The sequence below is a fragment of the Abramis brama genome, assembly GCF_963993115.1.
Source record: "Abramis brama genome assembly, chromosome: 6".
In the NCBI taxonomy this organism is placed as follows: domain Eukaryota; kingdom Metazoa; phylum Chordata; class Actinopteri; order Cypriniformes; family Leuciscidae; genus Abramis; species Abramis brama.
Window position 1 is genome coordinate 35863406 of NC_139968.1, and position 16493 is coordinate 35879898.

At 35.6% G+C, this 16493-nt stretch overlaps 2 protein-coding genes across 2 annotated transcripts in view; one reads left to right on the forward strand and one right to left on the reverse strand.

Annotated features, from left to right (window-relative positions):
- Positions 1-2632: 2632 nt before the first annotated feature.
- On the reverse strand, positions 2633-5528 carry LOC311084806 (CD48 antigen-like). The gene is made up of 4 exons (XM_084117103.1): positions 5352-5528; positions 4590-4928; positions 3205-3492; positions 2633-2999 (listed from the first exon to the last, which is right to left on the reverse strand). Exons 1-4 carry the CDS (start codon positions 5398-5400, stop codon positions 2890-2892), a joined length of 786 nt encoding a protein of 261 aa, XP_083973229.1. The 5' UTR covers positions 5401-5528; the 3' UTR covers positions 2633-2889.
- Positions 5529-7971: 2443 nt separating this feature from the next.
- Positions 7972-16493, forward strand: part of LOC311084773 (uncharacterized protein) — a 62394-nt gene continuing 53872 nt past the window's right edge. Inside the window, exon 1 of the mRNA XM_084117041.1 lies at positions 7972-8201. The gene's annotated coding sequence lies outside the window, so the exon portion shown is untranslated. The remainder of the gene's footprint in view (positions 8202-16493) is intronic.

Here is a 16493-nt window from a genome sequence, read left to right on the forward strand (position 1 = left end):
CAATATTGGCACATGGAAAAGAAGCATGTCTTGCACAAGTCTGCTTTGTCAAAACTTCCTCCTCTTCCACAACCTCCTTCTCTTATTTCCCGACACCACAATATCTTGCAGCATTGCTGTCGTAGTTGTTACTGCACAACACTTTTGGGTTCAATGATACCTTAACTGACTTTGGTTCAGAAGATTAAGATCAATACACCAAAATACATCATAATTAAACATGTACCTACAACCCCAATTGCAGAAAAGTTGGGACATTTTGTAAAGTGCAATAAAATCAAGTATCAGTGATTTGTTAATTTTCTTAAACCTTTATTTAACTGAAAAAAGTACAAAAGAAAAGATTACTAATGTTTTCACTGACCAAATTAATTGTATTCTGTAAAGATAAACAACTCCAAAAAAGTTTAGATGGGCAAAATAAAAATAAGATTATAGAATATCCAAGTTAAACTGTTTAGAAACAGCCCACAATAAGAAGGTGAATTGACAAAAGCTGAGGGTATCTCGATTGGGTATAACATGAGCATCTCAGTGTTTGCTTGCAACATGGGTCAAGGCTTTTTTGTGGCAAGTTTCATGAGAGAATTGTCAAACAATTAAAAAAAATCACATTTCTCAATGGAAGATTGCAAACAATTGATGTCTTTCACCATCCACCTAAACATACTCTGACTCATAAAATACATTATGAAATTATTATGAAAATGAATAAAGAAAAATAATACTAAAAATAACATTAAACAGTACATTTTTAGTCTTCAGGCTCGGGAGTACTTTGGAAAACTGTTGTCACTTAACACAGTCTGCTGCTGCATCAAGAAATGCCACTCGAAACTCTTTTACGCAAAGAGAAAGCTACATCAGTTCTGCAGAGATGCCACTGAGTTTTCAGATGGTCTAAAACACAATGGAAATGTGTGCTGGGGTCTGATGAGTCAGAGTTTCAGCATGTTTTTGGGAAAGCAGACACTGGGTTCTCAGTCCCAAGGACAAAAGGGACCATCCAGACTTTCATTAACGACAGGAACAAAAGCAAACATCTGTCCTGGTACGGAGGTGCAGCAGTGCAAACGTTAGGGGTGACTTGCATGTGTGTGAAGGTATCATTGATGTGGAGGCGTATTGTGGGATTGTACAGAGACATACATGTGCCATCAAGATGACATCTTTCCTGGGAAGCAAGACAATGCCAGGCCTCATTCTGCACATGCTAAAACTGAGTGGTTTCTAGACACTCTATATGGAGTGGATGTGCCTGACTGCCTACAGTTCAGATCAGTCTCTTATGAAAAATGTATGGCACATAATTTAAAGGAGAATCAGGCAATGATGACCATGGACTGTTAAGCAGCTGCCTTATATCAGGCGAGATTGGGCAAAAATTCCACTTGGAGAAGTTAGTATCCTCAGTTCCTGAACAATTAAAAAGTGTAATTTAAAGGAAAGATGATGGGACACAGTAATAAACATGCCTATGTCCCAACTTATTTGGAGTGTGTTGCAGCCATCAAATCCAAATTTGTTTATCTTAACAAAATACAATTAAGTTGATCAGTGAAAACATTGGAAATCTTTTTTTGGGTACTTTTGTAAGTTAAATAAAGGTTAAAGAGAATTAACAAATCACAGGTTCTTTTTTTCTTTTTCTTTTTTTTTTTTTAAACAAAATGCCCCAACTTTTCTGGAAATGGGGTTGTATATAACACCTATTATTTCTAAAAATTCTGAAAGGACTCTTTAATTCCCTCTTCATCTTCTTTTGAATCAGTTTCTGGTTCAGACATATATGGCTGAATTAAACCAATATTTCCACTTGCCATTTTGTGGTGTTTACTACAGATGAGTGGATCATGTAGTCTGAGCTGGTGTGATTGAGTGGAGGCAGGGACTAATTTGCACATTTATATTTACATATTTACATCAATTAAGTGATGTGAAAAAAGGCAAGGTTCTTGTTGATGGCTTCAGAAAGTAATTTCAGTGTCAGAGCTAAAATACTGTCATATGCCAAACTCCTAAAAAAAAAGAAGTGTGGTACTGGCAATGCAAAGTCATGTGTTCAAATTCCAGGGAAAGCAAGAACTGATAAAAATGTGATTGTGTACATTTGAAATAAATCCAAACAAGCATTAGCCATCATTCCACCGTCTAGATTAACTATAGACCCGATATAGTCCGGCTATAACCCACTTCTAGCCAAAACAACCTTGAATTTGGTAGTTTGTAGTTTTTGCCAAAATAACTTGCGAGATATTTAGTTAACTTTGCTTATGATATTCCATAAGCAAAGTTAACAGTGATTACAAGGAGTTTCCTTTCTTCACTCATTTCATTTCTTTGTTATCTAATTGATGACTAGTCTATTCTTGGGCTATGGTTTAGACGTCTATTACATTTTCACTGACAGCCCAAATTTTGCCTTGTTTTAGCCTAGACGTCTGGGCTGTGTTTGGACGGCTATTAGACGTCTTTGTTAGTCACTTTGGATTAAAGCATCTACCAAATGCATAACTGTAAATGTCATTTCATGTTAATGTCAATGTTAATTGGCATTTTAAGCTCCAGTAGGCCTCAACTTCCTTTAGATATATGGCATTATTTTCAACAGAAGTAAACTGACCATAACATAATTATTTATTCATTAATTTATTTTGTTAGTTTAACTAAAATATCAGTCATTCAAGCATTTCATGTTTGCCATTTCACTCCTCCCAATTTTCTATTAATATACAAGTCTAAATCTTTCCAAAACAGTAGAGTAGATACAATGATAAAACAGATGCAAAAATCTTTCTAAATTCACAGGTATGTTGACAGAAATGTTGACTTTAAACCTCTCCAAAACATGCTTAACTGAATAAATTCTATGCGATCTGACGTCATCAATCAGAAGAGCATAGCAGTCGTGGCAGCCACGCCCATCAGTGCAGTGACGACCAATCGGAGCACAGCTTCAACAGAATCACAACGGGAGGCGTGGCCTTCTGAAGAATCAACTAAAACAGAATTGAGATTTTCAAGAAGTTGGATTTAGTCTCTGTCATGAACTCAAAAATGTATAACTTTTTCTCCACAGGAAAAAAAAAGTAAAAATAGCTTAGAAAGACATGAGTAAATGATGACAGAAGCTCATTTATCTCAAATTACCAATCAGCAGATTAATTCAGTGAATAAATGCAACTAATAACAGTGCTGTGGTACCTGCACATGTGTGACAGAGTGTGTTGATGTCCAGATGTGTGGTCTGGTTGCTGATGGGATTGTTCAGCACACAGCTGTAGGTGTTTTTATCCTGATATTCCACCTCCAGAGGTAGAGAGAGACTGATTTTGAGATCAGACTCAATGATGCTGGACAATACACTGTTTCCTTTGTACCAGGAGAGTGTAACATGACCCAGATTCACAGATGAACACACCAATGAACACGATGATAATGGTGAAAAACATCGTGAAGAGCCACTGCTGATGACAGGAGCAATCAGATAAGCTGAAATAAAGAGAATTAAAAATATGTAGGGAATAACTAACAACAAATAATAAATGATTAAAAGGAAAGGACTGGTTCTACTGTTAATCACTCTCATCTCATTGTCTGCTTTGTTTTTATTAGGTAATGTTTCTCAATAATTGTGACACTTCTTTAAATCCTGAAAACTCCCAGATTTCTCTAAAACTTAAATGCTAAAATGACTAAAACTGGATTTTTACATAAAGTACATGCAAGCATCTGTACACTTAAACACCTATTTCAACTAAAAAAAAAAAAAAAAAAAAGTTTTTTTTTTTTTTTCCTTCAACATAAATAATATTGAAGCTAATTAAAAACGTTATCAAAGCTTAAAATCAGTTAAACCAATTGCTTCACAAAATGATTCACTGTTTCGAAGCGCTCGGAACACCTGCTGGTGAGAACTGTGTAAATGCAACAAAAACATGCATAAAAACACATTTTTACAAACCCATTGCAAATGTTTTATTGAAAGTATAATCTATCAAATGCAATTAACATCTAATATTAAAGTGTCTGTATAATGTGTGTTCTTTTATTATTTTTCAGGGCTTGTTTGGTTTGTTTTATGGATGGCTTAGGTACAGTAAAAAGGCCAATAGACAGTTAACTAGGTTACTGTTATTCCTTTTAATTATACAAATTCCTCATTAAAACGTATGTATTTTTTTTTTAAACTGATCAGAGGTCAGGTAAAAACTATACACTTGTTCAATGGTTGGCCGCTGGAGAGCGATCTCAGTTATCCATCGGTGACATTGGTGAAACGTTGGAATTTCTAAACGTTTCGAAACAGTTATGCTGTAACAAAGCCACATTTACAGAAATCACACAACCTTCGCAGTAATCAAAAGGATTTGGCTAAAATATGGACAAACCCATCAGTTGGGTTAAATGTTTTAATTAAATTTTAACCGTACACTTGTGTTTGTCCATATTTTACCCAAGTTTGGTTGAAACAATCCAACATTTTCACTATGAATAAGTACTACAGCATCATAGTTATGCCACTGCAAAGAAGCTGATTTAGTAATAAATAGTAGACAGAAGAAGCAAACCTGTAATTGTGGACTCACCATAGACAGCAACAGTAAATCTGTATGTGTTGTCTTTCTTGCTCTTGATGGTCATTTCATAAAGTCCAGAGTCTGAGGTTCTGGTGTTCATGATGGTCAGAGATCCAGTTTGATTGTCCAGCTTCAGTCTGTTTTTGAATCTCCCATCAGGAACACCATCATGTGTGAGGGAGATTTTAGCCCTTTTATTGATTTCAGCTATAAGACTCTCTGGACGTTCAAATGTCCATGATAACAGATCATTTTCCTGTAGCTGAGAATCATTATACTGTAGGGTGATAGTATCTCCCTCCGTCACTGATACTGACACTGTTTTCACTGCATCTGAATTACCAAACACTGCAGAACAGAGGGAGTTCATCATCAGTAGCACATTTAAGCAGGTACATTTAAGTAAGAATAACTATCTTTAGATTTGGCTTTGGCATATGTATAATTCAGCAACCCATGAAATACTGATGGCCATTGGGTGAACTGGATCCAGCAACGTATTGATGCTCTCGCTTTGTCTTGTGTAAATCAGATTTAGGCTCTCCCCAGTTTGATATTCAGAAGGAACATAAGCTTTATTTATATTGCAGATACTTTGTACTGTCAGATGGAATCAGCTGAGTGACGTTTAGAACATTAAGACTTCCAAATTCATCATTTAATATGTCAATAAGATAATAGAAAAATAATGCACTGAATGTGGGATAAAACACAGACTATATACAGATTTATAATATATTTATAAAAACTATAGAAATGGTTAGAACTTACCAATCAGATTCCAAAAGCACAAAGAGCAAAAAACAAGTGAGCAAAACATTTTCTTCAGCAGTTCAGAAAAGGGGAAATGTTTAAAAGTCTTGTAGAGAGTCTACTGATGTGAAAACTGATTCAGTCGGTGCCAGTAGAGGGTTGTACTTCAGATCTTATCCTCTTTTTTCTTGCCTCATGTGCCTCAGCATGTCATCACATTAATGATACTGTATTGATTTTTGGCTTCTTCCACTCGTTTGCACTAAAATAATTTTGTAGCAATCTTCATCATCATTTTGAGTGTCAATGAAAAACTATCTGAAAGAAAATCAGCTTATTTCTAAAGAAAAACAGCATGGAAGGACACCACAGAAGCCATACTGTATATGTTCCACTGACATGTGAAGCACGGGAGTAAATCAATTAAACTGAAGAAATACACCATCTGAAGTTGCCCATATGAGAATATTTCTAAACAGAAACTTTTTAACAGGGTTTTTCAAAGAGAAATTATGTAAGATTCCCCCTAACCACTGTGTTGAATGATTTGTAACTGTTATTTCTTTAGCATTTTTAAGACCGCTTCTTTTTGCTTCCTCATTTTCAGTATAAGCTAATGACAGAGTATTGTTAAGAGTTACTTCTGATGACAGGAACAGGCAGATATAAATCTGATCTTTGTGATTATTTCAGTTCATTACTGAATTAATTTGCATGACAAGTAAATGGGAAAATGAGAGCTTATGATTAAAAACAAAATACATTTAGTGGGGTTTTGGTTATGCAATTTCATAAACCAGTTATATGCAGTGGTGTAGTCTACGTGATACGCAGGTATACGCCGTATACCCACTAGAAAAGGCCAAGGATTTCCGTATACCCACTTAAAAAATCGTGAGGATGCGTAACAACTTCGTTTTGTGTCAGAACTTTCACTTTCATTCATAAATTCACCCCGTCTGTGTTTGCGAAGCGACACCGAATCGCGGAATCCAGTCACAAATGGAGCTTGCTAAGCAGAACGTCACCGAATTTGGCTATTTTTGAATGAATAAATCAAAAGTAGGGCTGTACAATGAATCAGATCTCGATATGGACTAGTGTCTGTGAATATTAAAGTTAAAAGAGACTGCAATTGTTCTACGCGTCTCTGGGAATGAATGAGCGCTCAATGTGTGCTCCACTACACACACACACACACTGAAGCACGCGTGATCACGCTCGTGGTGTTTTCAGCGTTTCACTGTATTGAGACATGAGCTACTACATGTGCACTTCATCGCAGAGCTGCTATGAGAGTCACTTCACGAGAATTTCACCATTTCATTTGATAAAAGTCATTCATTCGTTTCATATACAAACACATAGAAACTGTAATGTCTTTACGACAACCTGTCAAAATAAAAGTTCGGTATAACTTGAAGAAATTATAACAGAAATATATTACTATTGCACAGTAGAGTATACTTCAAGTAGGCCTAATAATAATAATAATAGTTTATTAAAACACACAGAAACTCAAATGTCTACAACCCACCAAAATAAAAGTTTGGTCTAACTCAAAGAAATTAAAAAGAAGTAAAAATGAATTTTAAAATAATAATAATAATAAAATCTATTAAAACGTTATTTTAAGGGAATATCACACAAGTTTTCATACATGTTTTAATTTAAAGAGTAGCCTAAACTTGCCAAAACAGTAACACCATTTTTTTTTTCAAAAACACCATTTCTAAAAGTAAATTTGTATTTGTGCCTATAATGTTTCTTTTTTTTTTTTTTATTGTCAACTGATAAAACCTGTGCTTCAGGGACCATATTCATATAACATCTAAGGCTAAATGTAGCTCTTAACTTAATCAGTTAGATGGTGATTAACACTAAACAGTAGAAAATCAGTCCAGTCTCCCCAGCTGTAAATGGCTGTTAAAGTCTTGTGTTGCTTATAATAAATTGACATGTTACATGATAACACCTAATATTTCATAATGCTCTCAATTACATGTCGAATATGCATTAGTGATGGTCTGGGATGGGTGAGTTTGAGGGGGGGGGGGGGGGGGGGGGGGGGTATATTACAGTATACTCACTACAAAAAACTAGACTACACCACTGGTTATATGCCTACTGAATATGAGTGTCACGGGTTGTGAGTGCAGGCAGACGAAGACAATAAGGCTGAAGGCTCCAATGTAAGAGTTTAATTATAGATAAACTTCCAAAGGTACAGACAGGCAGGGTATACACTCAAAACACAAGTTTACAACGGCCATCTGGTGGTCAAAAGTTCAAAACGATGAATATTTTGTATCATCTGTGTCCCTCACATCTGATTCTGCAAGTGATTCTTCATGAATATTTTATATTATTTTAATTTAATTTAAAAGAACAAAATAAATTGTCTAGTTGACTAAGTTATTCATTATGTATTAAAGGTCCCGTTCTACGTGATCCCATGTTTCAAACTTTAGTTAGTGTGTAATGTTGTTGTTAGAGTATAAATAATATCTGTAAAATTATAAAGCTCAAAGTTCAATGCCAAGCGAGATATTTTATTTAACAGAAGTTGACTACAAAAAACGGCTCGATTGGACTACACCCCTCTACTTCCTTCATTAATGACATCACAGAACCGTGTTTAGACTAACCTCCGCCCACAGGAACACAGGCGTATTGATGGCGAAATGTCAACAGACGTGGTTGATGTTTATCTATAATCGGATACCGCAAAAGTTTAATTCGAAGTTGTTAGTTTGCTCTGTCCATTTCACCACGGACTGTTTTTCTAACCTGGGATAATATCAAGCAGGCTTCTCTCAGCGTTTCATACTGACGAAGGGGACAATTTCAACTATATTCCAGCAAGCGGTAAGTACAAGTAGTGATTTAATATGGAAGTAGCGATCAACTTCACATCGTTTCTCTTAGTAGGATGAAAATAATCTAACTTAAACTGTGATTAATATACAGAAAGCGATCAAAGAACAATCCCTTTCCAATCGTCCAAGCTGTCAATCACACAGCGCGAGTTTATATGGACACTTGCCAACACTCGTTATGAAATCAATGACGCTGTTACACTGCACAACGAAGCTCTTACTGTATTTATATGCCTCATGTTTGCATTGGTGAAATCATTAGTGAGTGCAGAAACTGCGTTGCAATGATAAGATCTTTTTTCACGCGATCAACAGGCTGTCATCTGCTCAATGCTCGTCACTGCAATTTTTTATGTGATTGAAAGAGATCTAAATACTTAAAAAACTTCTCACGATTCGTTAATCCCGATAGCTGTAATAGTAAAAACGTATAATAGCTGTAATAGTAAAAGTTTTCCAGATAGTTCCACATGTAATACCAGATATTTCATATGCAAGCATTTCAGCCAATCACAGCAGAGGGCGTTTACACTGAAGTCTCTCAGCAGACACGCCCCTTCAAACAGAGTGTTCAAAACAGGGAATGAAATCAGGCTAGGAAATATGCCTTTTATTTCTAAATTATAACAATTTTTGATCTAAAAAACATACTAACATTATAAGGGCACCCCTGGAAACATGATAAAATAATAAAAATAATCCATGGAATGGGACCTTTAAAATAAAATTAGAAAAATAAATGAAGCAAATAAATGTTTTGCTGCTAGTGCCTTCTGCTGGTGATGCCGATCGATGTCTCTGCCTTTTCTTGATTTCGAAGAAAAAAATGTAGGCTGGTACTTTTTGAAGGTAGCATAATTATGTGTCATGATATTTTCTCTTTTTTAATTTACGTTTCGCACAACCGCTAACCTGATGCTGCCTATCCATTTTGAATTGAATAGTAGCCTGGTGGGCTCCATTCTGAATGGGGAGAGGGGGCAAATCCACTGTGACTTGACCCAATCGCAATTCTTTATATGCATATATTTTATATATGGCAAAAGCTGTATGTGACCATAGGATATGACCCAAAGGTGATGTTCATAACAGGTTTTTTCTTGGCTCAAAATGAGGCGGAGGTGGTAAAATCCTAATAATGTAGTTTAATAAGATAACTAAATGTGTATTTTTTTGTAGATCATCATATACCCTAATGTGTTTCCCACATTATTTTTGTGGGTGGAGCTTGGTACCTCTAGGGGGGTCTGGGGGCATGCCCCCCCGGAAGAAAATTTTGTACATTTTAAAGATAAATTCATTAATCTGGTGCACTTTGAGTCACCCGAATCCACTATTAAAAATAAATAATCCACCTGCAAACCGCCCGATGATATTCTTTGATTTAGATATCTGCATCTGATCATCACATTACAATTATTCAAATTCTCAGTGTTAAGCATGATAATATGGTAATATCACACTGAAGTAGGCTGATTTAAAATGAACATTTATTTAAAATAAAAGTTCTTCTTTTGGCAAAATTACATTTCCTTAATAGCCTAAACAGAGGCTTTACTCCCTTCAAGCTTAAATTGTCAATGTTTCATCACATCACTGTTTGAAAACACTCATTTTTTGTACCTTTATAAAGGCATTTTCCCCCTAATTTTATTAAATGTATGCTCCATCTTTCATTTCAAATTCTTAAATTTGATCAATATATTCAATTAAAACAATAAGACACTAGACTGTTACCAATCAAATTAAATAATTTACATTGAAAAATGATAACTGTATTAAATGAGATTATTTTTAATATTTTTGAATATACAAATAAGGAATGTTGAAAAGAATGATAGGCTACTTTGTGAAACAAAACCGCCAGTAGGAGGCGGCGGGCGACCGTCTTAATGAGCGAGTCATTGAGTCATTCATTCAAACGATTCGTTCAAACGGCTGATTTATTCAGACTGAGGCAGTTTATGAATGGGTAATTGAATCTTTGACTCAACCGATTCGTTCAAAACGCTGAATCATTCAGTAATGCAACAAGTGTTGCTGTGAGATGCGCTATGGTTCTGCTGTGATCTTTGTTTGGAACTATTTTCGCTGCTGAAACAGAACAAAAACATCATTGCGTCTAAAATGTAAGTGAGTACATTTTTGAGTAGGCTACATCAAGTAAACTTAATGTAAGTTAATTTTAACTATTTGTTTATTGAACTGTTATGAAACCAGTCACGGTTTCAATCTTGATGGCATTCAGGAAAACAGCTGGTCGTGTGTAGCCTAGGCTATTGTTTCTTAACTAAAATGTTATAACTTAAAATGTCATAAAATGTCATAACCTCAACAGCGCACGTTAGGCCTATATTAGGCTATTATCAACTATAGGCTATCAATCGCCACTTACATCAAATGAAATAAAACAGAATCATCCTCACGTTTTCGGTGATTGCCTGGTTTTTTTTATTTTTATATTAAAGGTCCCGTTCTTCGTGATCCCATGTTTCAAACTTTAGTTAGTGTGTAATGCTGTTAGAGCATAAATAATATCTGTAAAATTATAAAGCTCAAAGTTCAATGCCAAGCGAGATATTTTATTTAACAGAAGTTGCCTACAGTGAACGGCTCATTTGGACTACATCCCTCTACTTCCTTCTTTAATGACGTCATTAAAACCGTTTTTTGACTAACCTCTGCCCACAGGAATGCTCCCTCAACTCTACCGAAATTCGTTTATGTACTTGCGCACTTCTTATAACTTACTGTGTTTACTCAGCTCTTACGGTGATTTTCTGAAGTAAAACTGACGCTTCATCTTTTGTGTGATGTACAATAAACTTTATTAAACTCATCAGTAGCCTATATGTTTGATCATCATTCAGACAGCAGACTTATAGGTTATTAATAAATAATGGATACATACAAGCAGATGACAAATACGTTATAATAACCGTAATTAAACTACTAAACTATACCTGTTTCATCTCTATACAGCACTCTGACTCTGTAGGCATTATTGTCCGACTCGAAATGAACACGTTACTGAGAGTTTCTGATATTATCATCATTCCTGAGATGAAATTGTCCTGACAGACTGAGCGCGAGCTCATGAAGCTCCGCCCCCTGCGTCGTCCAGCAGCAGCTTATTTGCATTTAAAGGGCACACACTAAAACAGCGCGTTTTTCTGTGACCCAAAAAATGACAATTTAAACATGCTGTAAAAAATGATCTGTTGGGTATTTTGAGCTGAAACTTCACATACACACTCTGGGGACATCAGAGACTTATTTTACATCTTGTGAAAAGGGGCATAATACGGGACCTTTAAAAATTGTTTTAATCAGGGCATTTGTCCGGTTGGGCAAGTAGGCCTACAATTCTCTCTCACTTTTTCCCTTCAAAAAAATAAAAATAAACAAAATGCGGGGGACAGAATCACCTGTTTCTAAAAGTGAGGGGAACATGTCCCCCCCGGTTGCTACGCCCCTGGTAGGCCAAACACTCGCTGCAGACACACTCCGAATAATGATACAACGGGCTTTTGATGAATATTTATTTGTTCCCTCATTCGTCATTGTAGGTGTATGCCTATTGCATTGCACTGTTTCGCCCCCCACAATAATAATTACAGAGCTTTCTTCATAAAACTATACGCATTTAAATATGATCTCACTAATGAGATATTATTAGAATAGAATAGAATAGAATCGGGCATTTATATAGCGCTTTCATATGTACTACTGTACACCCAAAGCGCTTTACAATCATATCAGGGGATCTCTCCTCAACCACCACCAGTGTGCAGCATCCACTTGGATGATGAGACGGCAGCCACAGTACAACGGCGCCAGTGCGCTCACCACACACCAGCTGTAGGTGGAGAGAGGAGAGAGAGTGATAGAGCCAATTCAATGTAAGGGATTATTAGGAGGCCGTGATTGGTAAGGGCCAATGGGTGGAATGTGGCCAGGACACCGGGGTTACACCCCTACTCTTTACGAGAAGTGTTATGGGATTTTTAATGACCACAGAGAGTCAGGACCTCGGTTTTACGTCTCATCCGAAGGACGGGAGATTGTAATGAAGGTGGACTGGTTCTTAGGTAGATTTGGTCATCGCCATGGTTTGTCGGTAAGGACACGTAGACAGGAACCTCATTTAAATTACTTTAATGTCCAAGTTCAATGGTTACATTGGAATGGTCATTAGTAGCCTATATTGTGTGTGTGTGTGTGTGTGTGTGCGCGTGTGTGCGTGTGTGTGTGTGTCAAGTGAGTGAAATTATATATTGTTTGCATTTTATGCAAGTAATGTGCTATACTGTTTGAAAATCTTATTTACTTACATTCACTGAAAAAAATGAGTCGTTGGATCAAAGTTAAAAAATTACTTCAACTTGTTACAAGTAATCGGTTTACTTTATCTCAACTTAAAAAAATTCATTTACTCAAATCACATTTCCATAGTCAACTTAAAGTAAAAATACTCTTTCAACCAAAGAGATTTGTTTAATTAGCATTAAATTATAAATTATTATTTGGATTAACTTAATTTTTAACATTTTTATATATTAAATATCAAAATGAATACAAAATCAAATTACAAACATGAAATATCACCTAATTTTTGTCTGAAAAAATAAGCCTTTTACACTCTGGAATCAACATTTAACTGTTTATTTAGTGCAATCTTCCAACAAACTCACAGAAACCAGAATTTCCACTTGTTAAAACATGTGATGAAGAATTCATTTGATTTACAAAAGTCAATACTGAAACCGTTTTAGTGCATGACTTAAAAAAATAATAATAATACATTCAAAAATAAAACCGTCAACAATGTAATTTTTTACAACAACAACAAAAAAACATCCATCAATGTATACATCAATTCCATTTGCTATACTTGACATTTCAGATTATCTTGCATTAAATTTAGGAATGTAACAGAAAACATTGAAAAGCCCTTAAAGGGATACTCCACTTTTTTCGGAAATATGCTCATTTTACAACTCCCCCAGAGTTAAACAGTTGAGTTTTACCGTTTTAGAATCCATTCAGCCGAACTCCGGGTCTGACGGTACCACTTTTAGCATAGCTTAGCACAGATCATTGATTCTGATGAGTCCAGTAGCATTTCTTTCAAAATGACCAAAGAGTTTCAATATTTTTCCTATTTAAACTGACTCTTCTGTAGTTAAACCATGTACTAAGATCGACGGAAAATGAAAAGTTGCGATTTTCTAAGCCTATATGACTAGGAACTACTCTCATTCCGGCGTAATAATCAAGGAACTGTGCGGCTGTACCATGAGTGCAGCAGGCGTAGTGATATGACGCAGCGCCTGAAAATAGGTCTAATAGGTTAGACAAACTTAGTCCCGGTCACGTTGGAAGAAGTTACCGAGCTGGGGACTATTTTCAGGCGCTGCGTCATATCATTACGCCTGCTGCACCCATGGTACAGCCACACAGTTCCTTGATTATTACGCTGGAATGAGAGTAGTTCCTAGCCATATAGGCTTAGAAAATCGCAACTTTTCATTTTCCGTCGATCTTAGTACACGGTTTAACTACAGAAGAGTCAAGTTTTAAATAGGAAAAATATTGAAACTCTTTGGTCATTTTGAAAGAAATGCTACTGGACTCATCAGAATCAATGATCTGTGCTAAGCTATGCTAAAAGTGGTACCGTCAGACCCGGAGTTCGGCTGAATGGATTCTAAAACGGTAAAACTCATCTGTTTAACTCTGGGGGAGTTGTAAAATGAGCTTATTTCCGAAAAAAGTGGAGTATCCCTTTAATATGGCATTGATAAATCATCCAGTGTAACATCAATTCATTGAAAAAAACAAAAAACATTGAAACAAATCAACATTGAAAGCTCCTTAAAAGACATGACATGCAGGAACATTTAAAGGGTTAGTTCACCAAATTAAAATATTTTCAATGAGATCTGAGAGCTGTTTTACTCCTTCATAGGTTGCTATATAATTTCATTCTGCCGGCCAAGACAAGTTAGTAAAGACATTGTTAAAATAGTCCAAGTGACTACAGTTGATCAACCTTAAGTTTATCAAGCGACGAGAATACTTTTTGTGTACAAAAAAAAAAACTTTCGACTTTATTCAACTATTAATTTTCTTGAGTTTGGGTCTTGAGTGAGTTCCTGAGAGCGCCACGACACAAGCGTGAGAACTGAGAAGATGACGCTCACGATGAGTGAGTAAATACCGACAGAATTTTCATTTTTGGATGAATTAACCCTTTAAAATCCATTTGCATCTTCGCTATGTCCATGGCCTCAAAGGTATATTTAAGTACTTCAGGATACCTCAAGTTCTCAGTACGTGATTCCAAACATCATGGCACAAGCAGATGCAACTGAGGACAACTCATGTAAAACCTCAATGACAATGCTGATGTCCAGGGGTTCCAAGATGATCCAAAACTGTCCAAGTTCTCTCTGTGCTTCATCTTTCTGGCCAATCTGAAAGACACACAATAAAAAAAAGAAAAAAAAAGGAAACAATTCTTACTCCAAGAGCTAATTCATAAATTCAACTGCTCTTACCAAAAAGAGACCAATTACTTACCGTTATCTTCTGACTGGACTACAATGACTCCAAACTGTTGTCTTTCAACATCTGTATCTTAAAAAAGACAAACACAGCAATCACCAACTTTCATAAAGAAAATTAAAATGCATGGATATGCTTTTGCACCTAAGAGCCAAAAATTGTGCAAGTTTAGATATTTATAAATAATATGTTAAATAAGTTGGTGTAATTTGAACGTTTATCAATAATTATTTTCAAAGTTGCAAAGATGTAATTTCATACAGATTTCATAAAATAATGTATTTTGTGTAACGTATTATGTAATAGGTCATTGCGTGCGTGTATGCATGTTTAAACTTTTATGACGTAATCGGAACCTACTGCAGTGTGTTAAAACGTCAACAACGTAATTGATCAATCAAGTATTTACCATATATTTATTCTTTTAAGGTTATACAGTAGTATGTATATATGAGGCTACTGTCACTTTAAGAATTAACACACATACCAACAAAGACAAACTCGATTTTTTGGCAAATGTTTAAGACACAACCAAATGTGTTAAAGTGAATACTTGGCAAGCTAGACATTTTCAATTAAAATAAAATATCTATGACCATTCAAACGCCATATGACACTAAAAAGAACTCAATTCAGTGCTGTGCAATATATTGATAAAGTGTAAATTCTCTGATGTCCACTTTGAATACAAACTTTGAATTATTTGATAAAACACGTTTGCATTAATCAGTTAACTGATCCCCATGTGATTATAAATGTATGACAGAAACAAACTAAACTTAATTTGTATGATTACTCACCATACGTAATTGTGTGTCCACCATGATGTTATCCTGCAGCAAAAGAAGATGATGGTCGAGAAGAATTTTGTCCGTGCGTGGTCGTCCGTGGTTACTCACGTGGCTTAAACAGAATGCAAACTTGTCATTTGATTTGAAGCATAATCACACCAACTTAACTGTTGCTTGACTCATTTTAAAGTATTAACCACTCTTGCTACTTTATTTTTCTCATTCACCAATGTTTCTACATCAATCAAATGTCAGAAACTTATGCAATCCACTCAATGAACGAAATGTATACACGCAATGTATTATAACGTTACAATCTCTACCGATAGTATAACAATTATATAATATTTTAAGGTTTTTCCTGTATCAAAATGAGTTGAAGGTGGTAAAATCCTGCTTGGAAAATAGGTATCTGAACTTGGGCTGTCACGATTATTAAATTTGGTAGACGAGGAGTTTTACCGCGACGCGCTGAATGCTGAATGCTGAATGGATCAAATGATTGACAGCTGCAGCGGAGGGAAGACGAGTTTGCGTAAACTTGAATTTAACGATGTAAAATTTCTTCTGTCCCTCACAACAAGATATGAAATGGCTTTACACCACTTAAATCATTATATTAGAATTTGTGAATAATTGAGTAACAATATTTCTGATTATTTATCGCGACAGGCCTAGTCTGAGCCTGTCTAAATTTTGAGGACAGCCGGATCGGGAACGCCATTCGACGGAGGCGGTCGCCTTGTAATTCTCAATGCAGGAAAAACCCAAATAAATAATGTAATTAAAAGTCCACAAATTATCTAACGTTACTAACGTTACTTAAGTATCTATTAATGGCTATCCATCGTTACTAGGCCTAACAGTTAACGTTATAGCTAACATTAACTGTACACTTGAAATATCAGATGACTCTGACC

Bases quoted from the DNA above. Each gene is read 5' to 3' on its own strand.
- LOC311084806 (XM_084117103.1), bottom strand. From the start codon at position 5,400: ATGTTTTGCTCACTTGTTTTTTGCTCTTTGTGCTTTTGGAATCTGATT. The intron at 3,493-4,589 runs GTGAGTCCACAA...TCTTTATTTCAG, and splicing joins ATTTACTGTTGCTGTCTATG to CTTATCTGATTGCTCCTGTC. The intron at 3,000-3,204 runs GTACCACAGCAC...ATTCTGTTTTAG, and splicing joins ACTCTGTCACACATGTGCAG to TTGATTCTTCAGAAGGCCAC.